At 42.6% G+C, this 26,091-nt stretch overlaps 1 protein-coding gene across 1 annotated transcript; it reads left to right on the top strand.

The window, feature by feature from the left end:
* Positions 1-980: 980 nt before the first annotated feature.
* Positions 981-21,020, top strand: NUAK2 (NUAK family kinase 2). Its single transcript, XM_083172995.1, has 7 exons — positions 981-1,335; positions 8,476-8,596; positions 14,630-14,781; positions 14,872-14,937; positions 16,444-16,563; positions 18,311-18,443; positions 18,670-21,020. Exons 1-7 carry the CDS (start codon positions 1,186-1,188, stop codon positions 19,629-19,631), a joined length of 1,704 nt encoding a protein of 567 aa, XP_083029121.1. The 5' UTR covers positions 981-1,185; the 3' UTR covers positions 19,632-21,020.
* Positions 21,021-26,091: the final 5,071 nt, after the last annotated feature.

Raw genomic sequence — 26,091 nt, 5'->3', positions numbered from 1 at the left:
CCCTGTTAAGCAGTTTAATACTGTCCCTTCATCTGACTGACCGGGAAAGTGGGTAGTTGTATTTGTGTTTTTTTTTTTGTGGGGGGGGGGGGGGGGGGGGTGTAGGCAGAAGTTAATTGTGGGGCCCAGGACTGACAAAATAGGAAGGGCCCCCTTTCCCCTTCTTGAACCCCTGGCTTGCCTGGTCTGCAGCACTGGCTGCACTACAGTACGTCAACATTACTTTAAGGGAAATGTGAACTTTGTCTATGACAAATTGTATTTGACAGACTCCAGTCCTGGGTCCTCTTTCTGTCTGGGCCCAGCACTGGAGTCCCCTCAGACCACCCACCTGATGGCTGCATATATGCCTAACCATACCACCGATTTTCCTCATTGCGTATAGGTTGTGAATGTGTACACAATTGGAATTGAATTTGTGATTCCCTTATTCTATGCGGAAGCTTCACTTGCTATTTGCAGTTCCGCAGCTGAGGAAATTGCATTTGCCTTTGCATACAAACATGTCAGTCAATACATAAATATAAAAACAAAATCTGAGAAATATTGTGGCATTTACCTATCACAAACCTGAATTCTCTGCTGCTCTGGGCAACAAAAGCAACATGTGACTGGCTGCTTATACTATAGGTGACACCTTTGCACTACTGTCCAGAAATGTAGCATACTGTATGTGTGCACACTATTCTCTCAGGGCACTGTTGCGTTTATTGAGTCAGTGAAATGAAGCAGGAGACCCCATTAGACGGCAAATTGCTTATTGAGTGTGAGGAGGAGCAGCAAATCCCCCAAGATGCCTGCAGCAGATCCTTCATCCTGCGCTAACAAGCCATTCTGTACACTGATGCAGCCTGCTGGCCTCAGGAACTTCCTTCTTGCCCTCCCTCCTCCGTAGCTCCGTTCTCACCTGCTATGCTAGCTTCTGCTTTCCCGTATTAGGTGGGCCGTATAGTGAGCCAATCAGCACTAAGAGGAGGAGACGCTTCAAAGAGTAGGTGATGGAATCAGCAAATCAGCGGCAGGTAGGCGGGGGCGCGGCAGAAGCCGGTAGAACATTGTGGATTATCATTCCTCAGAGTGAGCGCTGGAGCTGGGCAAGCTGTGGGAGAGCGAGAGCCGCCGGTCCTTTGTGCACAAAGAAACAGTCCGAGTCCTTTGTGTCCTGCCCAGGGCTCACCACTGGGAATGGAGCTGCGGGAAGCTGGTTTGCGCCGTCAGGCCGTAAAGAGGCATCTACATAAGCATAACCTGAAGCACCGCTATGAGTTCTTGGAGAGCCTGGGGAAAGGGACGTATGGCACGGTGAAAAGAGCCCGGGACAAGCAGGGGAAAGAGGTGAGAGACTAGTTTTGTAGGTTCAAGCTCCTAAGTAAAAGTAATGTTTCCATAGCTAGCTACTGTGTGTGCATATGGTTGTCGCATGTTCTTTAAGTGACATGTAATATATTTAACAGTGTTTTGGATAAATGATCTCTGGTACCTTGTAGCATTGATGGAAGGCCTGTCCTGCAGCATTATTTATCTGTGGGCTATAATAGATGGTCTGGACATGTCACACTTGGTAGCACTGATGTGGGAGTTATCTGTTACTATTCTTGGTTTCCCAAAGTAAACATACATGCCCGGGAGACCAGATCAGCCAGTGTTACATTTCCTGTACTTTCCAATTACTATTTGTACAGTAAACCTGCTTGCATAATGTTTTGGAGACAAATGATGAACATGGTGCTTAGTCATATATTATTACAACAACAACAACACCATGAACAACGTGCACACCAATGATATTTCAAATTATAGTGTTCAATGCTTTGTATGGTCCTACAATAATCCTATTTTAAGGAGGTGTTCATCAAAGCTCAGGGAGGGTTAACTTTATAATAATCTATTAGCCAATCATCTTCTACCATACATACATTTTACTGAAAGATGACAGGAGCTGATAGTTGGGCACGTTAGCCCTCACAATTTTATCACGCCTTCATAGGTGTCCCATAACTGTATTACTATTTTTTTTTTACTAAATATTTTTATTAAGGATCTAGCATTCTTATATTACAATCAAGGTACATTGAACTATAGTATAATTTCTTATCCAACTTTGCCAGACAGAAAAGTATCAAATATATGGACGAACACGGCCGGAGGGCCACCAAAACGTGAGGCAGTTATGACGTTGGAAGATCTATCGGGGCATCCCCCAAGAGATTCCTAGTCTCGTACCATTGTGTGGACCTAAAACATTTATAAATCTGTGTTTTTAAGATCATTTGATAAAAAGTCAATAAAGCCCTCCCATATTTGGAAAAGGTTACTGTATTACTATTTAAATGACTTGCCAAGTTTAAATACTTTGTTATGTATTATTACTCCTCTCTCACATTCTGCTGTGTAGTAGTGTAAAATAGAGCATAATATGTAGACATCCAACAAGCAGAATATTCAATAATCATAAAGCAATAATGCCACAATACTAAGTGTGACATGCTCGGCAAGAGGCTTTAATAGAAGGTTGCACAGGTAGATGAGGAGAGAGGGCTCTGCTTAGGAGAGTTTATGGTGCATACACACAGTGAGATTTACTTTCTATTAGACCACTATTAGATCTGGGTCTGGGTATGGTGCATACACACAGTGATGATATATGCACTATTTTTCTATTCGATTTGGCTTATAGAAGCAAAATTGAATAGAAATCTAATAGATAGTCTTGGCAGGCAAGACAATATAATACAGATGTCTACTATATAGTCAAATCTAATGTGAACACTGTTGACTTTGATCCTATCATGTCATCTTCCCTCGTCCATAGCTAATGCAAAGCCATTTTCTGTAGATTTATTTTATTTGGATCCTGGAGATCCAAAGTCAGTTTACTGTAAAATATAGGTTTGTTTTTGAATGCTTGAGGATGTGATTACTGGCAATCAATGGGTAACAATATTAGCTGTCATATGTCCTCTACAACCACCTGAGGTTCGTTTATTGTCCAGTCGTAGTTTTTTGAGTTATAAAACTGCTTCACATAGCCCATATGGGTAGAAATCATTAGGTCGGCAGTGAAAAGGTTGATCACTATTGGTCGACATGAGTTTTTTGTGTTTATATTTTTATGTCAACACTGTATAAGAACACTGTATTCAGGGCCAGATTAACAATGTGGCAGTTGGAGCTGCAGCTACTGGCCTTCACATAAAAGTAGGTCCATCATCCTGACAGAATAATGATCACTAGACGGACACCAGATGGTCACATGGTTGACCATAAATCATAGATATTAAAATTACATTCTTATTATACACATTCATGTGTGTATGTTTGTGTAGTTGTTAATGTATGGCAGACATGTCTAAACTATGGCCCTCCAGCTGTTGTGAAACTACAAGTCCCATCATGCCTTGCCACAGTTTTGCTATTAGGGAATACTTAAACTATGGCAAAGCATGCTGGGATGTGTAGATGAACTACAGTTTGGACATATCTGATGTATGGGGTCTACATGGCATTGACCTCACCTCCTTCCACTTCTCATAATAGGCCAGCTCCAGGCCCATTAGGCCCTTAATCTGTTCCTTAGCGCATGGCTCGCCATGCTTCGGGCATGGGGCCTCGCTGTACTTGGCACACTAATATATTCGGTACTTCCTCATGTTTGCAGCCACCGCTTACGCCAGTTCCGTTAGCCACACGTTGATTGCAATTGTCCCCACGTCGGCTCGCCACGCTTCTGGCTCGGTGGCTCACGACGCTCTGCTTCGCTCGCCAAAACTTTACCAAAGGTAATAGATGGTGGCGGGGACCCTGAAAAGAACCCTTGCGGCTCGCTGTATGCTACGTTAGTTCCGTAGTGCAAGCGGTGGCCACAAAGATGACGTAGTACCTTATATTCTCCCTCTATGCCCACTGGGATGGTAACGTTTATACAAGTCAGGTCTTTTTTTAAAAGAAAGCATGAAAAAATCATGTTGACCTTTTGATGATGTCGACCCAATGCATGTCAACCCTTTTTATGTGTCGATATTGGCAACCAATGGTGGCCGACCTTTTGATTGTTGACCTAATGGCCACATACCATCCCATATTGCTTGTCTTTGGGGCTTGTTGGCAGACACCTCTTGAATAAATGGCATTTTATGTAAATGTACTTCCTTATACAGGGAAGATTTATTAAGCTCGGTGAAGTGATACTGTGGCTGGTACTTTATCACCAATAATAATTAATAAAAATAGCTGAGTTATTTTGTAGTTGATCAGAAATCCACTAAACGCCCCAGCAGAACGAATAGAATGTGTGTCTGTTACACTAATGGGGCAACAGTGCTGAGCTATGCTAGGTTGCCCAGTAAGATGGCTCAGCACACAGTGCTGCACAGCGATATACACTGACCCTGACTGCCAATCTGTCTAGATTAATCCTGCATGCAGGATCTTAATCATCCGTCTATAGCAGTGATTGTTAACCTTGACACTCCAGCTGTTGTTGAACTACACATCCCAGCATGCCCTGCATCAGTTTTAGCATAGCCAAATAGTAAAACTGTAGCAGGGCATGCTGGAATATGTAGTTCAACAATGACTCTAATGGACAAAACCATGTGCACTGCAGGTGGGGCAGATGTAACATGTGCAGAGATAGTTAAGGGGTGTACACACTGAGATTTTGGCAGGAGATTTTGACTAGATAGTCAAAATCTCCTAGAAGGTTAGCCAAAATATCCCTTTTTTTCTCCTGCTTAGTCAATATTGTCTATCATAGATTGCTAAGCATCGATTGACTGTGCAGGCAAGGCAATTTTGACTAGATCATAGACTATTATTACTTAGACAAAATCGCTTAGTCAAAATCTCCAGTGCATCTAGCCAAAATCTCTGTTAAAATTGCTTAGTCAAAATGATCCATTACCCAAAATCTCCCCTTGTGTACACCCCTTTAGATTTGGGTGGGGTCTGTAATTCAAACTGCTATCTATAATACAGTTTAAAAATAAAGCAGCCAGTATTTACCCTGCACAGAAACACAATAACACCCAAATCATATTGCTAAGGGACTGAAATTTCCCCATGTATAGGCCCCTTAACCCCCGTTTTTTTCAAAGCATGGAGGGACATAAAACACTGATAAGCAGAAGTCTTTTTTTTTTATTATTATTCCAGGTTTTTATAATGCCAATATTTAATTCCAAATCTTGAAACAATTGTGTTTTGTGTTGTTACAACATAGAACTGTTGTAGCTTTATGTACTAGTGGCTGACTACTGTTTGAGTAGTTGTCATAGCCTCACTTACATTGATAACCGTGTGTACTGTAAGGACTCTTCTGTGCCTGGTGATGGAGAGTCAAGGATGGAATTCCTCTTAGCATTTGCTCTGCTGTTGCACGGTTACCCACAATAGCCGATTGGCTTGCAAACATTTGCAGTAGCCGGTAATCTCTGGATAAATGCTCAACCTCCTTTATAATAAAGCAAATTCCAGGCTCTGTCCTGGCCTGCGGTCACACGCTCCCTGCTCTTAACCCATTCACTGCATCATAGAATATTGATCAGGCACTTCTGTGCAAATAGATGTTTAACATATAAAGCAAAAAATTAAATCTGTAAACACTTTACCATTCTAGGTGAACAACATTACTGCTTGTTACACCTTTTAAAATAGGTATTTTTTACTTGCATATGCGTCTCACTCTAGTGAGCACAAGTGGAGATTTTATCATGGTTTTAATACAAAAGTCCCTTTGTCGGTTTCCCCCCCTAGCTGTCTCATGATAATTCGGTTAAAATTCCCCTGTGCAGTTGTGACCAGGCTATCAACACAATGACACATTCCAGTTCTGGGAATATGCCAACTTCTAGCAAGTCAGTTTTTCAGAGCGCCGAGGGCAAACCTGAGTTGTTAAAAATAGCAGCCAAGTTTCATTGTTCCTTTTTCCTTTAGGCTATTTTCCTTTTTGACTTGAATAGCAGATGATCTCACAAATCCAGGAAATTTTTACCACTGTGAAAGGCTTGGTTAATGACAAAATAAAGGCTTTCCACAAATGTTTAGACTAGGAGTATTTAACTCTGGTCCGGTCTAAGTACCAGCAACAGGTCATGTTTTCTGGATTTAGTTAATTAGGGAAAACAATTCTGAGCAATGGATGTGATTGTTGTTCCGGAAACGCAAATCACATTCCTCTGCATGGCCAGATTTGCTTCATGAACCATTGACTTTAGTTTTTCCTTTGCCAGCGCCTGGAGATGACCGGATCTCCAGGTGCCGGTGATCTGTCTCTCTGTATGCTTTCAGTGTGACCCATGTTGGATGACTTGCTTAACACCGCAGGTTACCCAGGCCGGTGCCAGGTTCAACCCTGGCAGCTACCAGTCTCAGTCCCAGGTAGATCCTTTTACACAGAACTTGGACCTGGGTTGCCACAGCAGTAACCTATGCATAACTGTGGTTTAAAAATAGGTTCCAATGGGGCAGATGTATTAAGCCTGGCAAAGAGATGAACTGGAGAGAAAGTGCAAGGAGATAACGCACCAGCCAATCAGCTGTGTTTGAAATATGACAGTTGGGAGTTGATTGGCTGGTGTTTTATCTCCAGTTTATCTCTTCGCCAAGCTTAATACATCTGCCCCATTATATCTAATATGTTTGTTCCAAAGGCCACTCGTGAGAGAGAGCATGGTGGTACTAGCAAATCTATTGGTTTCATTAACCCCATACCTGTGTTACAGTATGTTAGAATTCTGCTTGCTCTATGCAGTCCTATATCTCTCTACTTTCAGGCCTGTTTGAAGATTGTTTTGTAAGTGGCACAATTCATTGGATTTTAGTCCTAGCAAAATAACAATAATATAGACCAGAGGTAGCCAACTCCAGTCCTCGAGAGCTACCAAAAGTTCACATTTTCCATTTCACCTCACAGGTACACAGGTGCATTCATTACTCACTAACACATTATAAAAGATCCACAGGTGGAGCTAATTACTTAAATTGTGATTCTGTGAGGAGACCTGGAAAACGTTAACTGTTGGTAGCTCTCGAGGACTGGAGTTGGCTACCCCTGATATAGACTGTAGTGTTTAGAGCCCTGGATATTGGAGAATGTAAATTCTCTTTTTATTCATGCTCTTAAATAGTAAATGTTTTTTTATACTGCTTGGAAATACAAGGTGCGCTATACCTTTCCCCTCTGTGTACCTTTGCAGAAATCATTGAATTGGTGCACACAGGGAGTGGAGTGTTTTTGTGCTGCACAACTTGCTCAATATTAATGCTTTGTGGTGTGTTTTGAACATGCTAGTACAACACAAAATATGCTGGCCATACTTCAATGTCTCTAAATAAAATATGCTAAGTAAAAGCAAAGCCCTACACGTCTGATTTTTAAACCAGGAACAAAAACTAACACTGTAATTAAATCCTGTGAGTGATGTAATACTTTCTAGTTGCACCCACCTGAAACAACACTGCATTATTGTACTGATTGTTGTCATACCCCCCTCATGTACATTGTGATAACCGTTGTCCTCTGAATGGGGATGCTTGGGGTCAGGAAGTCCCCTCTTCTCTACATGACGCACATACACTGTCCTCCCTCAGTCTGTTGTAGAACTCCTTGTTTCTGCATTCCTGCTTCTACAAATTACATTGTACTATCTTTTTCTTTTGTTTTTTTTTTCTTTTCTTTTTATTTGGTATTGTTTTTCTCCAAACACTAAGCATTGTCCCCTCCCTTCCTAAGAATTTCAGCACTTTATAGTCAATGCTTCCCTCAGCGTGGCTTCCTAACACAATGTGTGTTCCTTGTTCCTGCCAGCTCTAGCTCTGTGGTAATTTAATATGTGTTATTAATATTATGACTACTACTCAGGCTAGTTTTCTGATGAACCCCGTGAGTTGTGCAATTTTCTTTGAACTGCTTCAAAGACGGAAGACTGAAAACAGGATTAAACTAGTTGGAACAAACAGCAGTTATCAATGTACTGAAAATGTAGTTGGCTTTTACTAGTCCTATTTAAGTAGTCTCCTTTATGCTGCAAACTAGAAAGCTCCTTTTTTGGCAGCTCGGTTCCTTCTCACCTTACAGTGCCATGACCCTTGCGAGCTGTAAGGATCAAGTTCTGTCCTACCTGCCAGATGATGGGAATATAAAGCTTAAGGGCCAGATGTATCAAGCTTCAAAAAGTGATAAAATGGAGAGTGATAAACACCAAGCCAATCAGCTCCTAACTGTCATGCTACAGGCTGCGTTTGAAAAATGATAGGTAGGAGCTGGTTGTTTATCACTCTCCACTTTATCACTTTTGAAGCTTGATACACCTGGGCCTTACTCTGTTGTAGCGACTATGCTATTAACTATTTATACTTTAACTGCTCTGTTAGTGTTTTGTTGCAATGTACCTAATGGCATTGTGTTGATATTGCTACATGTGTTACATACATGTCTGTTACATCTTTGTCTTATCATTTATTTTTTTTTGCCAGGTGGCTATTAAGTCGATCCGTAAGGACCGTATAAAAGATGAACAGGATATGCTCCATATCCGAAGAGAGACAGAGATAATGAGTTCCATCTGCCACCCTCATATCATCTCAATATATGAAGGTAAATCGAGCAATTTTTAAAGAATAATGGTGACAGGGAATTACCACCTAGTAGATTATATAAAATGCCATATAAGAGCCATAAACATATTGCTGGTGTTACACCTATGTTTTGGAACTGCATTTGGTTCGGTAAAAACAGCAGATATCAGCTGCTAATTGACATCAATAGTGCTATGGCACCTGCTGTTTGCTTGCTTGTCTAGACTCTAGAACAGCGGTTCCCAACCTTTTTTGTCTCCCGTACCCCTTGATTAGGCTTTTCATTTATGAGTACCCCCTCGTGAAATTTTAAGGGGGCGTGGCCTAAAAAGGGGTGTGGCTTAACAGGGGCAAGTCATACTGGCAATGACGAGAAAAAAAAAAGTGCAACCACTTGGCCACAATATAAGCTCAGCCCATTCTGCGGACAGCATATAAAATAACAGAACACTGTCAAATCTCTATTACTGAAGCAACAGACATTCCAACGGATCACGTTAGCCTTCCAATAGTGCCAGATACACATATGCCCCCAAAAGTGCCAGATACACATATGCTCCAATGGTGCCAGGTATGCCCGCACAGTGCCAGAAATGGGAATGCCACCACAGTGGCAGGTATGACCCCATGGTACTGGGTATGTGCCCACAGCGCCAACAATGCCCCTACAGTGCCAGCAACAAGTATACCCCCATAGTGCCAGCAACAAGTATGCCCCACAGTGCCAGTAACAAGTATGCCCCACAGTGCCAGCAATGCCCCACAGTGCCAGCAACAAGTATGCCCCACAGTGCCAGCAATGCCCCACAGTGCCAGCAACAAGTATGCCCCACAGTGCCAGCATTGCCCCACAGTGCCAGTAACAAGTATGCCCCACAGTGCCAGCAATGCCCCACAGTGCCAGTAACAAGTATGCCCCACAGTGCCAGCAACAAGTATGCCCCACAGTGCCAGCAATGCCCCACAGTGCCAGCAACAAGTATGCCCCACAGTGCCAGCATTGCCCCACAGTGCCAGTAACAAGTATGCCCCACAGTGCCAGCAATGCCCCACAGTGCCAGTAACAAGTTTGCCCCACAGTGCCAGCAATGCCCCACAGTGCCAGCAATGCCCCACAGTGCCAGTAACAAGTATGCCCCACAGTGCCAGCAATGCCCCACAGTGCCAGTAACAACAATGCCCCACAGTGCCAACAATGCCCCACAGTGCCAGCAATGCCCCAGTGCCAATAACAAGTATGCCCCACAGTGCCAGCAATGCCCCACAGTGCCAGCAATGCCCCACAGTGCCAGCAATGCTCCACAGTGCCAGCAACAAGTATACCCCACAGTGCCAGCAATGCCCCACAGTGCCAGCAATGCCCCACAGTGCCAGCAATGCCCCACAGTGCCAGCAATGCCCCACAGTGCCAGCAATGCCCCACAGTATTTCCCAGCAGCAGCACACTTACCATTGATGCTGCTGCTGGGGAGAGGACAGTCCAGCTGCCGCGCTGCAGTGCTTCTCTCAGGGAAGGAGAGTACAGCACACTGCGTATCTCTCCTTCCCTTCAGTGTGACTGGGCTGCCCGTCAATCAAAGTTCGCGGGCCGGCTCCTGATTGGCTGCCGGCCCGCAAGCTCTGATTGATTGGCGGACGGGCGGCCAGTCACAGAGAAGCACACTGAGGGGTAGGAGAGATGCGCAATGCACTCTCCTCCCCTCCAGCGACCTGTCTGGAGGCCGCGGCCGCCATTACAGGCCGGGCTGCGGCGTACCCCCCAGCGTGTGGACGCGTACCCCCAGGGGTACGCGTACCACAGGTTGGGAACCGCTGCTCTAGAAGATGAAAGAATCTTCTTACAGCCCCACTGCTCCAGTTACTCACAACCTTGGAAACATGCATTTTACTGTATAAAAGCACCTTGCTTTTTCAATGTTTTTGTACACATTAAAAATACGTTGCTTCTAATTAGAGGTGTGGCAGCGGCCATAATAAAGGCTGATGTAATAATTGTTAGCCCTGTGGCTTCAAATTGGCTGTTGGAAAAAAAACCTTTGTATATAATTAACAGCCCAACAGATCACATTACAGTAAGACTACTGTTACATAGCACTATGAGTAAGTTTTTCCTACGCTGTATATTTAGAAGGAAAGAAACACCCACACCCTTCCAGCACACATTACACCTTGTTGAGCGGCATGCTTGTACTAGCAGGATAGCAAGGCAGGTCTGTACAGGTGCTGAGCACATCTAACAGGCAGCTGGTAACCTCCTCCCAGCACTTACTCAGCCAGGGTCTGTCTTGGGAAAGTCAAATCTACATGGAGGGAGCCCACACTGTAAAGGCCCACACACACTGGGCGACTTTGAGCTGAAAGTCGTGCAAAACAGCAGGTTTGAGCAGCTTTCAGCTCAAAGCCGCCCAGTGTGTATGGCCCGGCGACGAGCAGTGAGCGCTACTGCGCGCTCCCGCATCATCGCCGGGAAAGCCGTTCATCTATACCAGCAGACGAGCGGCTTTCAGGACGGCTTTGCATAGCCCTCCGCTATGCAACACTGTCGTCTCCCCCCCTCCCCCCCCCCTTCCTCTGTTGGCGCCAGGCAGGGGGAAAGCTGCTCAGTGTGTATGCACTGAGTGGCTTTCCCCTCAGCGATGATGGCGATCATCGCTGTCCATACACGCTGGGCATAGTCGCCCAGTGTGTATGGACCTTAATAATGACTTTCTGAAAAAGGATGAATGAAAGTCGTATGTATACTGTAAAATCTTCCCAAATACTGTTCCAGTCCAGGTCTGCATACAAGTTAGATTATTTGTGCATTTTAAAGTCGTTTTTAATACAGTCAATCATTTTTTCAATAATAAGATGAAGAATAAAAATGCTAATGTGCATGATGACATTATACCAATATATCCTCTTATATTACATGTAATCTTTTTTTCTGTATTTTTTTTTTTAAGATAAATGCTAGAAAAGAGATTGTTTTGGGAAAATATTTACAAAACATGGAAAATGTGTGATTATAAAAGCTATATAATCTATCTATATATCTTTTATGTGTGTATCACACATGTAGCTGTGCTTCAAGGAAGTAGAGCTTGAGGTATTTTTTTTATTACACCGTCCAGATCCCTGACACACCCCCGTGAAACGGATGAACTTGAACACAGTGAAACTAATAATGTAGTTACTGTTGTCTTGCCAGGCACAGAGCGAAAGTGCACAGTATAGAGAGGACACAGGACATCTGCTTATCACAAAGTCAGGATAATAACACAGGCTGTAAAGATATAAAACCGCTCAGCCACCTGGGGAGTGCATGCACCAGGCTGCCAGGTTACTGTGTGAGGATGAGCCAGGTGTCATTCTGAACATTTTCCTCCTAAGGTCTTATCCAGAAGAGGAGTGCTGTTACAGGAAGGACTTGGCTCGCAGCGCCAGCGAATTGGTGATAAAATACAACCATTGTTGTTCTGTCTTGCATATGCTATCCACACAGGTAGCAATGGCCTACACTGAAGATTAGTGCTCACAAGAAAAGGCCTGAATAAAACTGAGAGGGATAAAGTAACCAGCAAATTAGTTCTTAACTGTCATTTTCCAAACACATCCTGTAACATGGCAGTTAGGACCTGATTGGTTACCTTGTCACTCTCCAAGCTTTGAGAAATCTCCATTTTCCCAGGATGAAAATATACTGCATGTTTCTATAAGTGTATACGGACACAACAATTTAGTGACACAGCCTCTAATAGAAGGAAAATATTTCTGCTTAATAGCAAAACCATTATCTTGAAATAAGGGCTGATCAGAGAGCGGAGGAAAGATGGACAGGGCGGGTGGGATATAACATGTGACCGTCTGAGTTCAGCGGCCATGTGGCATGCCTGCCAAACTAATGCTGCTTTTTTTTTTGTTTTTTTTTTAAAGGGGCAATCCATTTACAAGGCAAAACCATGCCTTGTGAGAGCCCTTTAAAAAATCATCTGACTGGCATCCCACACGATCGCCAAGCTTGGGTGGTATTACATCCCGCCATGTGTGGGAATGTTAGATTTCTGGCGTGATGTTCCAAATTATATATACAACAATATAAGGGCACTCATACCTGTGAGTAGATATATCTTGTAGTCAAACTTTTTGTGTAGGTGGTTTACAAGCAAGATGGGGTTTACACTTTTGGGGTTATTCAGATCTGATTGCTGCTCTGCTAAGTTCCAGAGCCCTGCGATCAGGTATATTGGCGCCCAGCCAGAGAGAAATCCCTCCCTGAGCAAGCCTGAGAATTGCTTTGGATGGATTGCAAAATTAGCTGAATAGACGATTAGCTGCAAATCCATTTGCAAGCCACTCGGCATCAAATGGTTGTTCCAATACTTGCAGTCTGTATGTAGCAATGGGCTTACTCGACTGATGCGATAGAAACAGGCCGGAGCTGCTGTCACGCGACTTCCCTGCGATTCCAAACGCTCCCTGAAAACAGCCGGTTACTAGCCACAACTGCCAGCTTCGTGTCAATTGACTTGCGATTTAAAAGAATAAAAAAAGCTGTATTTTATTGCAGGTAGGCCTCGCGCATGTGTACTATTAGCTGTATGTATGCGCAAGCCCATCCATTATAGCCTGGCCTGTGAATTGTGTTTCAGACAGTGGGCATTTTTAATAGATTATTGATCAAAGAGAACTATAATTAGATGCCCTCCTCTGTACTTTCAGAATTTTATACCCAAGAAACAGCTGATATAACCTTGTACAAATGTTATGGCATGGCCATTGTAATGAGATTTACCTTTCCGCTATAGCTTCCTCTAAACTTGTTATTATGTATGGAGGAACCTCACCCTGCTCTCCTACATTTCTGTGGAAGGTACATGTGCAGCTTACGGGCCAGATTCTCTAAACTTCAAAAGTGGTAAAATGGAGAGTGATAAACAGCCAGCCAATCAGCTTCTACCTGTCATGTCACAGACTGTTTGAAAAATGTCAGGCAGGAGCTGATTGGCTGACTGTTTATCACTCTACATTTTATCACTACTGAAGCTTAGAGAATCTGGCCCTACATGTCTCTCCTCCCTTCTTCCTTCATGTTGCATTTACCGCAGATACTGATGAAATTGTGAGGTGCCAACTGTTGTACAAACTGTATCATTTACAGGGTCAGATGCACTAAGCTCGAAAAGGGATAAAATGGAGAGTGATAAACAGCCAGCCAATCAGCACCTGTCTGACACTTTTCAAACAGTCTGTGACATGGCAGGTAGAAGCTGATTGTCTGGTTGCTTATCACTCTCTATTTTATCACTTTTGAAGCTTTGCATCCGGCACATAGTGAGGGACTAACTGACCTGTAAACATAAATTGTTCATTAATTGATTATATACATGTTAAATACGTATGTATATATATATATATATATATATATATATATATATATATATATATTTATAATGTAATGTTGCATAAAGTGATAACCATATATTTTCTAGCGCTATTTAAGAAAACCAGGAAAGCCGTTCCCATTAGAGCTTATCACAGTAAAGTGATGGCGATCATATAATGGAATGCAGTCGCTAGGTTGACACTATGAAGGTAGACCTACATAACGTTGACCACTAAAAGTTGACGCATGAAATAGGTCAATAATGGGAAGGTCAACAGTCGATTTTTGTAATTTTTTTTTTTTTTGCCAACATGTGCCGACAGGCAGTATTTCATACCCTACCATGCACTAGGGCGTGGAGGAAGAATATAACGGTTTGTCTAGCACAACAAGGCACCGTGCCTAAAGCATGGTTAGTGCAGTGGCACACTGATACGGTGTCCATGTAGACTTCGAAATTCGTGACAAAATAAACGAGAAAAACTTACGTTGACCTTTTGACTGTCGACCTATTTCATGCGATGCCCTGTCGACCTAATGTATATCGAACTTCATAGTGTGGACACTATGAGCTTAAGAGGGACAAGTTTCATATTGTATTACTATTCTTATTGGATTTTAGTGTCATTGTTTTGCATATTTAAAATTATATATCTTTTTTTTTTTTTTTTTTTTTTTTTGCCACAGTTTTTGAGAACAGCAGCAAGATAGTAATTGTGATGGAGTATGCAAGCCAAGGGGATTTGTATGATTACATCAGTGAGCGGCAGCGGCTCAGTGAGCAAGAGGCGAGGAGATTCTTCAGGCAGATCATATCTGCTGTGCAGTACTGTCATGAGGTAGGTGCAAGACCTGTATGAGCCATAGCTCTATGTGCTACACTACCATCTCACCTGTTCCTTCACAGACTATATGTGTATTCCTTTCAGAACGGCATTGTACATCGAGACCTGAAGCTGGAAAACATTCTCCTGGATGAAAACAAAAATGTGAAGGTGAGCAAATGTCATGTTATTACTAGATCCATCCCCTTTTAGAGCAGTTCTAGTCATTCCTTGTAACCCATGTACGGTACATTGTGGCTGGGAATTCCCTTACAGTATAGCAAGCTCCTGTTATCTAACCAGCTTCGTGAAACTGATAATACAGCAAGGTCATTAGCTGCATACAGCACAGCCCTGAGCCGATCCCATGGGCACAGCTGGAACTCACAGCAATGTTGGGATTTAGGGCTGTATTTGCAAAGTTTAGAGCTTTCAATTCCCTGTTTATGTACAACAGTGGTGTCAAACGTGTGGCCCTTCAGTTGCCCTGGAACAGCACGTCCCAACATACATTGCCACAGTTTTAGAAATCCATTCTATAAAAATCTGTGGCAGGGCATGCTGGGACGTGTAGTTCCACAACAGCTGGAGGGCTGTGAGTTTGACACCACAGATAAGCACATCAGTTCACATCAGCAACAACAAGCACATCAGTTCACATCAGCACAACATATTTAGAACCATACTATAAATAATAGTTTTGAGAGTCAACACTACATTTTTTATATTTACTGCCGGACTCTGAGATACCCTTAAAGAGATCTGATAAATAGCATTTTCTGTGACTAAACCTTTGCATCTTTTAAATTCTCCCTGTTTATGTGCTGTTGCTGGACTTTACCCTCTGAAAGGAGACATGCTCCAATGTCCTGTGCTAGCAGTATTCCATTATCTTTGTGCAAACACAGGAGGGAGGGGTGATGGAGAACGTTCCTCATTCATTTACATGCAAGATCCTAAACCTCCTCCTCATCTGTGTGCCTAACACATCTGCTCCCTCTTGTAATGGCTGCATATGGCTCTGTCTGGTGGTGTGTACACATGGTGCGATGTTGTGGCCACCGATATCAGTGGCCTGCAGGGTGCTTGTATCGGCTGGCAGGGAGGGACGGTGCAAGGGGCAGGGGAGGTGGCTGCATTCCATACTAGTAGAAATATAAAAAGAGACTGTTCTGACCAGTCTATTTCTACTTTCAGGATCGAATCGGGATCAGGTGCCGGCAAACACAGTGTGATTTGCACTAACTTGATTTTGAGTATAGTCAAAATCGTTATCCCAAATCGCACCATGTGTACACAGCTTAAGCAACAAGGTCAGAGTCCACTTTGGCCACACAGATAAGTGGCAAGATTGGTTGAGATGCAGTTGTCTGGTGTTTAGGAGGAGCAGCCAGATCTTCTCTTATTAGAGGCCTGTTGTAACGGTTAGAATTTGTTGGCACACACATGCCAATCATAATCATCGGTCGTTATTTCACACCCTCATTTTTAAAACTGACCAATGATATGATCAAGTCACTCACATGACTGATAATGTAACACGCATTGTGATTGGTCCAGTACTGCTACTGCAGTACAGCTCATGTGAACAATGTCATTCACAAGGCATCATAGAAATGCTATGTTTCTTCTGCTTGGTGATGTATTTAAAAAATGTATATATTTGCTTTATCCTAGATTGCTGATTTTGGACTTTCCAACATCTATCACTCGGACAGTTACCTGCAGACCTACTGTGGCAGCCCTCTATATGCTTCTCCAGAAATAGTCAATGGTCGGCCATATACAGGACCTGAGGTGAGATTGTAGTTTTGTTAGCAAATATCAAGCTATACTGTAGAGAATTCTTCTATGTTATGTAATGTAATGGTGCCCTGCAGTGCAGATAATCTATATATGTGTATATACCATACCCTTTAACCCACTGCATGTGCCACATAAACATTGGAAGAATACTTCTAATAATTGTTTTATTTATATAGCGCTTTTCTCCAGCAGGACTCAAAGGCGCTATACAGACAGAAAAACAAACACGCATTCAACAAAGAAATTTGTATTGCAGGATTATTTTAATAATTTTGGGTAGTAAATTCCATGGGCTGTATATTTCACTCATGAATGGTACGCTCACTACGTAGGATTACCCTGGGTGGAATAGGTTGCGTCTAAAGTGGTGGTGATTGCAGCGTCCTAACACTTGTAGCAGGGTCCTAACACAATAGTCAGGTCCATGTAGTTTTCATCCCATCTATGAGTGTACCAGGTGAGGCAGCTATGGTGGATGCACTGCAAAGGTTACACTGTGGCAGATAAGCCATACAAGCAAGGGCGTAACTACCATAGGTGCACCGACCCGCTCCGGGGACAGTGGCAGGTGGGGAGTTGGACTGGGGCGGTACACCTGTAAAACTATAATGCAGGTGTTCTAAGGCGAGCTCAGGGAGGACAGAAACCTCCCGCGGAGCAGAAGAAATACAAATTGGTCCTGGAATTAAATCTGTTGTAATTATTTTGTAATCTACACTTTGCCATGCAGACTTCTTACCTGTAAAGGTAATATTCAGACTCAAGTTACACTACACTGCCCCTTCCACTACAGCTTTTGCTTATTCAGTTTTATCTATTAACGGATATGGAATCCTGCTTGATGCCACTTTCCAGTGCAAGTTGCCGGTAGACACTTAACTTTATAAATCGTGGGGTAGATGTATGAAGCAGTGATAAGGGAGTAGAAGTGATAGAGTGCCTAGTACTTTATCATTGACCAATCAGCTCCTGCCTGTTAAGTTACAGACTGTTTAAAAAGTGACAGTTAGGAGCTGATTGGCTGGTGATAAAATACCCAGCACTTTATCACTTCTCCCTTATCACTGCTTTATACACCTGTATCTTACTCTGCTTGTATGTGCACTGTGCTCCATCTCTTTCTAGAATAGGCATTCCGGAATTAAACAAATATCTTTAGGGACTATTTTAAACTGTCTTTGTTTGAAATATTACTATAGGTGCCCATAAACGGTGCAAAGAGCTCCGTGCTCTTAGTACTAGATTGCATAGCATCTAGCACAAAAAGCATACAATGTGCTACAGCACCGTACTTTTTGTACTAGATATGATGCAATCTAGTACTAAAAGCTTGGGCTGTGCAGACATTATTTGCTGTGCGATGGGATGCCCACAGGAGCGTGCATCGCACAGCACCATTATACCGTGTATGGGCACCTTTGCTCTACATATCTAATGTACACAATGCTTATTATTCTGTCTGCTGCTCCTTACACATCTACATGCATCCTGTACATTAAAGTCTTCAGTAAATCTACCATGAGTCTTTTTTTTTTTTTTTTTTTTCATTTACTTTTAGTTTAGAAGCTGTCATAGGTCAGGCCTTTAACCTTGTGTATAGGTGCTTATTGTTTTGCTGTAGGTTTTTTTTTTTTTATTAAACCAAATATTTTTGTAGTCTATAATTACTGGCTAATAAGCTAGATATGTGTTTTATTTTGCTCATTAGTGTATAACCATTTGTGTGTATGTGTTGCAGGTGGATAGTTGGTCTTTAGGAGTTCTTCTTTACATCCTGGTTCACGGCTGCATGCCTTTTGATGGGCAGGATTACAAGAAGTTAGTGACTCAAATCAGCTGTGGAGCCTACAAGGAACCAAGCCAACCGTCTGGTGAGTAATGTGTTACACCGTGCCAGGTTTAAAGCTTGTTCACTGCATTAGCAAAGAGCTGGGAGACATTCATGGCTACTAGACCTTGAATTGTTTGTTCTTATGTGTTGTGTCAAAATCATTTGGTGTGATCTGCAAATAGCATTTTATTTACATGTGAGGTGTTCCCCTTCTGTTTACATTTTTCTAGTTCCCACTACTAAGCCCTATTTCTTTCTCTCTGCAGATGCATGTGGCCTAATTCGCTGGCTTCTCATGGTAAACCCAGAGCGCAGAGCCACACTATCTGATGTTGCCTCTCACTGGTGGGTGAACTGGGGTTACCGACAGCCATTAAGTGAACCAGAATCAACAAAGGACTCTGACTCCCCCTTTTCTATTGTTGGTGGATGGCTTCGAAGATCATCTCGCCCTTTATGGGATAATAACTCTAAGATGCGCTCTTTCTTACGCCAACATCTTCCAGGTGCAACAATTACTCGCCAGCGCTCTCTCAAGCGTTCCAAGAGGGAAAATATGAGTCAGGTAATAGCAACTCAGGGTTCCCAGGAAAAGGCCACAATTGTGCCACCTGCTCCTAAGAAAGGTATTTTAAAGAAGCCACAACAACGAGAATCTGGCTACTACTCTTCTCCTGAGCACAGTGAGGGCACAGCAATGGGGGAAGACTATGAACCTCACTCGGTTCTGCCAAAAAATCCTCCGTATTGCGATCCTGGTACAGATGAACAGCAAGAGGCAGTTCCAAATGTGGTTAGGAAAGGAATTCTCAAGCGCAATGGCAAGTTCTCCTCTGCTGGAGCAGCTCCTGAATTATCTTTTGATGCTGTAGACTGTTCTTTGAGGCATGAAAAGTTACCTGTTTGCTCACTGTCTCGTGACAAAGTGCCATCCTCTGTAAGCCAAGAGAGCATTCTCTCCACCGAATCCTTTGAATTGTTGGACTTTCCTACTAGGTACAGAGAGCGCCCTAGAGGCAGAAGTCGTCCTATGAGGGCGAGTCTCTCTGCAGAAGATCTTCTAAAAGTAAATACAGAGGAGGAGAACGAACATGATGGTCCTAGACTTTGGGATATGAGATGTTATCGAGCACGGGTTGCAGAGAGCTGTATGTCATTGGGTGTAGCAGAGGAGGAGGCAATGCAAGTTTATAGGACTGCTGTGCTCATTGGACGGGAACTAAGCTGATCTACCATTTTTATTTGCCACATAAAGAGACTTGATAGAAAGCAGTGACCAAAATACTAGAAGACCGAGGCCTTGCATAAATCACGTATGCAGTACAGGGTGTTCTAGGAATATCCGTATACAGTGATATTTATGTTCTACCCAAATCAGCGTTCGCAGAGAGCAAGCATCAAACCTACAAGTTTGACCAAATTATACTGGGCAGTAAACTTTTGGCCTAAGAAAATTGCTTTGTTAATCTAGACCTGATAATTGCAAGTTTCTGCCTTATGATCTCATAACTACAAAATATAAATTTGTGTTTATTGTAAGTATATTTTATATATCCAGACTATTGTCTGGGGGGTACAAAACAACGTGTGTTGAAAAATGTTATACATCCATAATGGATAATTGTGACTTGAATTAACTTCACTACCTTGTTGAGTTAAAATTACTTCTTGCTTTCTGTGTGAAATTTTTATTCAGTGCATATGCATTTTCCTGCTAAGTTGGAATAAGGGGTACAGGTCACATAGGCACAGAATGACAATCCTTTATTCCAAATCCATTTAATGAAATGAAAATAAGTAAGACCTATATACAGGGATTTAAAAAATGCATGTGAAAGAAAACTAAATGGCACAAGGAAATAATAGATGTAATAATAGAATTTGTTTAATTTCTGCTGGAGGCATTTAGTGAAGCCATTCTTTTCAGCATTGATTAATTATATTTGCACAATAATTGTTTGGCCTTGGCTTTTAGTCCAATGCAAACGTTATTTTATTTTTTTTAATTTGTAGCATGAATGTGTGTGTCTGTTGACTCACGCTTGTATTTTTTTTTTTTTTAAGGGATAAAGGAACATAATTCTAAATTAATTATGGATGAAACTGGATACATATGGGGAGAAAAACAACTATGCCGTTCCCCTGAATCGTTTTAATTTAAAATTAACATTTATTTTTGTAATTTTTTGTTTATTTTTGTGTAGTTGTGTGCGTGTATTTGTTTTTTACTCATGCAAAGCTTTAGCACTACACAAGGCATTGCCACCATTTAAAAACACTTAACACTACACATTATAACCAGGAAATGATTCTATTTTTTTATTTATTGTTTTTTTTTTTTTATATATATCCTTTAACCTTTTTCGATGCAAGACAAGCCCAATCTTTGATGAATTTAGGCAAAAACCTAGCTTTGACTTGTTTGGTAGTGTGTAAATATTTGTGAATGTGACTTTCGAAGCAAGCGGTTATTGTTTTGCTGCCGGTGAGGAATTGATGGTATTTTGTAGGGAAAGTGTGATGAGGGAGGGTTGGCAGATAAAATCATTGTCTTGTATCCTTCTTCATTTTGGTCCAGATATTTTCAGAAAATTAAACCAAATTATGAAAATGTAAATTTTTTGTTGTTGTGTTTATTATTATTATTATTATTATTATTATTAGCCTCTTATTATTTTGTAAGGCAACCTGTGATGCAATGGCAATTTCTTACTGTAAATTGTGTAATGGAATTTGGTAAATCGTTCAGCAAAACAAATATTGCAAAACAAAACATTAAAAACAGGCCAACCTATGATCATCAGGCCAACCTCAGGAGCATCAATAATTACAGGTACTTGTATGATCGCACCAAACTTTTTTTTTTTGGGGGTAATTAAAAATATTTGACATAAAGCTGAATTAATAAGCAGAGTAAGTAGAATTCACATTCAAGAGCTTGATCCTTTAGCACAGTGGTTCCCAACCCTGGTCCTCAAGTACCCCCAACAGGGCACGTTTTCCAGGTCTCCACACAGAATCACAAGTGACATAATTAGCTCCACCTGTGGATCTTTACAAATGTGTCTGAATAATGAGTGCACCTGCTGGGTGACATGGAAAACATGCACTGTTGGGGGTACTTGAGGACCAGGGTTGGGAACCACTGCTTTATCACATCAACATGTTGTACCACCACAGGTATCTTAAGAGTCTGGGGATTGCTGGCAGGCAGCATATGTGGAAAGTTGAGGGTGATCGCTGCTGCAAGCACTTACTACCATTACTGTGTACCCCATTCACTAACATGTAGATGCATCTGTCCAGTAACAGATCATTGTAGGCTTTTGACAGCAGCTAATGACAGTTCTCTCTCCCCACCTGCAATTCGGTGTTTCATTTTAAAAAAATGCTACTGAAGTAGTCATGTTTTGCGTTTCATTGTTCCCTAGTGTTTTTGATTTGTGTGCAGGATTAGCCATGTTTAACATGCAGAAAACTCATCTAATGGAACAAGTTGGCAGCTGGCAGAGTGTGTTAGATCTTGTAGTTTCACAACACATGGTGAGCCACAGCCGGTCCTGGCCTGATGTATATAACATCATTAGAACTGATGTGTTCTATTATTTGCAGGTGTTGTACTAGTGGTAGGTTGCTAGGTGGGTGCTAGGCCCGGATGCTTTCCCTAGCAGTGAGCCAGCAAAGCATGGTGACTTTTTGTTGACACATGTTAGTATGAATTAAAAATTAAATGTCCTGCAAAACAAATTCCATCGATGGCCATTGAAATATTCTTGCAGGATGTTGCACCATTATCTACAACAAACAAACAAAAAAAGCCGCTCTATTCAAACCCATAGTATCTTCATTGTCTGCCACACTGTAAAACTGGCCACGCACTGCACAATAGAGAAGCCAAGGAGCCCACCGGGTAGAGGGTTGGAGGACAGGCTAATAATTGAAACCCCTCCATGCACTGGACAATGTATGGAGGCAATCTAGGTTCACTGTTCGCAGGTGGTGTTCAGGAGGACTGGACATGTTTGGAATCCAATGGCTCCCTCAACTATAAATAGGAGAACCTGTTGGAACAAGATAATAATTTGAATGCTCTTCAGCGGTTGAAAATTGCACATATAGGGCCTGATTCAGCATGGATCACAAACCAAAATCTTGTTGCACTGCCGATGGGTCAAATGTAACATGTGCTGACAGAGTAGTGTTGAATGATGTGTGCTCAAACTGAAATCTAAATTGCACGTAACATCTGCCCCACCTTCTGTGCACATGGTTTTGTTAATTAGAGAGAGATTTTTCTTTGCGATCAATGTTGAATTAGACCCGTAGGGCTTGATTCGATTGCTGGGCTGTGAATTCACAGCCCAAGCGATTGAACGACCAAAAATGCGTATGTTACGTCACTGAAGGCAGCCATCACTGACTGACTGCCTGCACGGTGATTGACACCCTGCGGCTGTTTGGGGGCAGAAACTCCTTGGCTGTTGGGAGGAAGGGCCGATGACCTCATTAGTGGCCTCCTCCCCACAGCCATGGCAGTGCCTTGTAATGGTTGGCACTGAGAAAAGAGGGGAATACCAATCGATGGTGAGAGATTGCGAATAGTTTTCCCCTTGTGCACTGCATCTAACAAATTTGCAGCCATGCACATGGGCTAGAATTTGCGTGTGCAGGGCGACATTTACCTAATCGCTGGACTCTGAAGATTTTCAGAAGGATAAGGCAAACATTTTTGAAAACACTACGAGAAGATAAACATACACGAGAAATTAATATATGCTTCAGAGTAGAAAAAATAGTTCTCCCAAAGGAATCATTCACAGAGAAAGCCTATCCGGTCGATGGATCGTCAGAGTCTAGATTGACAATTACGTGGTGCATTGGAATTGGAACATTTATCTCTTCTTAATTCACCGATTTGGTGTCCATCGATAATCAGTGATTGTTCAGGATTGGAGAATTGAGAACTTCCTACATGTTGGATATACCTAATTCCTTGACAGAACAGGGAATTTGGGCAATTTATTGTTGGGCACATCAGAGTAAAGGCTAGAGGCATACGTTAAGCCCAGGGCTGGGCAACACCGGCCCTCCAGATGTTGATGGACTACACATCCCAGGATGCTTTGCATTAGTTTTGCTATGTGGCCATGCTGAAACTGATGCAAGGCATGCTGGGATGTGTAGTGCATCAACATCTGGAGGGCCGGTGTTGCCCAGCCCTGGTTTCTTCTTTCTGTGAGCAAACGATAGGCAGTGGCCTGGCAGCAAGTCTCCTCTAAACATTCTGGCCATTATGTGTGTATGTATGTGTGTATATATATATATATATATATATATATATATATATATATATATATATATATATATATGCGGTAGTGATGCTCGGCACTCCTTATCCTTTTAAACCAACCATTCAAGTATGCCGGGTGCCTTCACAAATAGAAGGTGTAGACAAAGATGCTAGCGGCACTCTCGGACTTCTCAAGAGGGGGAATGCAATAATCCCAAACAGGAAGGATGCATTTCAACGTTTCGATTTATTATCGTCTTCAGGAGAGTCTCTGAGATATCTCAGGATAACTCAGGACTTAATTGAGCTGCTACTGGTACCCTGCCCTGGTGCCAACCACTGGAGGTTATGTAACCAAGACCTTCAATATAGCTGGTAGAAAGAGCAGGCACTCAGGGACTTTGGATAGCGGTGAAGTAATGGACCAAGTTTATTCCATATTGGTCATCAACATTTCGGAGGTCAATCCCCTGTTTTCGGGACATATAATATTAGGCAGTATATTATATGTCCTGACGACGGGGGATTGACCCCGAAATGTTGATGACCAATATGGAATACACTTAGTCCATTACTTCACTGCTAATCCCTGAGTGCCCGTTCTTTTATTATATGTATGTCTGTCTAGTGTCCATGTTAATTGAAATACTGCCATCTGCTGGCAGCAAGTGAAACCTCTTTCTCTTTCACACATACAGAAACACAGAGGCAATCACAAGGTAGCAGACTAGCTTTTGAAACGTTTGCTTTGAGCGGGATAGTCAGAAGACGATCTGCTCTGTCACCATCTCCTAACTGTGTCAGGAGGTGGAGCTACCCGTTTAAGGATGCCCTTTCAACGTGACCCATATGTGTGTTTTTTTTAAGTGGTAGTATGAAATGTTGGAATATACACCTATGTATGCTGTCATACCTTACTGTATTGTAGAGCTGTGAGGTGTGGAAGTGCTTGCGATACCTTCTTTAGGTGGAGCTGTGATTTGTGACCAGCTTTGTGAAGATGCGCTGTGTGTGGGAGTGTATGCAGCATGTTTGATTGGGGTGGAGCACTAAGCCTGATTTTCTAGAATTAGCTAATATTTACAGGAACATAAACAGCCTGAAGAAGGGGAAAAACAACAACAACACGCTTTGTAGCCTAAAGACCATTTTTATTAACATTTTCTAGTCCTTTCTAGTGGGAAGCAGTTGAAAGGTCTACTACTCATTTTGACCTTTTTATGTGTCACCTTTTTCCATCTTGACCTTTTGCTTGTGTCAACCATTTGACCCAGTTTACCTACAGAAGGAACCGCTGCCTGTCGTCTATACCGCTTTTGGTGTGCTGAGAATGGGACACACATGCTTATGAGCCGCTTGTGAGCTCCATTTGTGGTAATGGACCTGCAAGCGTGTAAGACACTCGCACGTCCCCACGAACTTCATGCAAAGATAGGTCTATAGATGACAGCAGCTCCTTCTGTATTGTATGGTCAACCTTTTGTCTGTGTCGACCTAGTGCATTTCGATATTTTGTCAGTGTCTACCTAGACAAAGTAGACATTTCATTCCACACCCGTTATAGGGATAAATTGCTGATGAACAAAAGCATATACTGTACAACCATCAGCCAGAATATCGAACCACAGGTCTATAAAATGTGGTTCATCAGACCGGTATCTCGTTTCTGGTGGCAGCCTGGTGATATGCCTTTGATTGCTGCCTGCTATGTACTGGCTGCCGGGCTAGCAGAGCAGCATTGTCCTGAACTCCTTCTCTCTGCATGCCTCCTCAAGGCTGGCGATCAGGAACAATGCATTGGTGTTGGAGAGGTAATTTCCCCCAGCCAGCTGTCCTCGGCTCCCATGATTCTGCCTGACCTGGCCGGCTCCTGCCTCGGCAAGCAGACATTTCGGTACTTGTTTCCTATCACAGCGCCCAATATTTTAATCTTTTGGCATCTTATGCGATCGCATCGCATGCCATATAGCTGCATGCGATGCGATGGTATACGATTTTTGGTACTTGTCGTACTTGGTACTTGTACACCCGTCGTAAGTGATCGCATACCTTAACTTAAGGTATGCGATGGACGCGACCGACGCGATTTTAGGGCTATTTTTAGCCTTTTCCCCGACAATGAAAAAATTGCGTCCATCGCATGCGGTGGCGTCAACAATGGGGGGGGCATTTGACCCATCAGGGTTGGGGAACAATAAAAATTGGGGTCTGGGGGGCATTTAACATTGGGGCCAATGTAAAATCGGGTCTCCGGGACCATTTTACATTGATTCCAATGTAAAAATCGCGTCCATCGCATGCGATTTGGTTGCATGCGATGCGATTGACGCGATTTTTGGGGTCCCGATGGATACAATTTTTATCGCTGGCGCCGTGCTAGGAAACAAGTACCCGATTT

This window comes from Crinia signifera, chromosome 2 (genome assembly GCF_055691185.1).
Source record: "Crinia signifera chromosome 2, ASM5569118v1, whole genome shotgun sequence".
Taxonomy (NCBI): domain Eukaryota; kingdom Metazoa; phylum Chordata; class Amphibia; order Anura; family Myobatrachidae; genus Crinia; species Crinia signifera.
The sequence above is the reverse complement of the archived record's forward strand: the minus strand, read 5'-3'. Positions and strand labels throughout refer to the sequence as shown.

What these genes read in the sequence shown, in the direction of transcription:
- NUAK2 (XM_083172995.1), top strand. Translation starts at nt 1,186, where the DNA reads ATGGAGCTGCGGGAAGCTGGTTTGCGCCGTCAGGCCGTAAAGAGGCAT. An exon ending in GGGACAAGCAGGGGAAAGAG is followed by an intron (nt 1,336 to 8,475) that starts GTGAGAGACTAG and finishes TTTTTTTGCCAG; the next exon opens with GTGGCTATTAAGTCGATCCG. An exon ending in ATGAAAACAAAAATGTGAAG is followed by an intron (nt 14,938 to 16,443) that starts GTGAGCAAATGT and finishes GCTTTATCCTAG; the next exon opens with ATTGCTGATTTTGGACTTTC.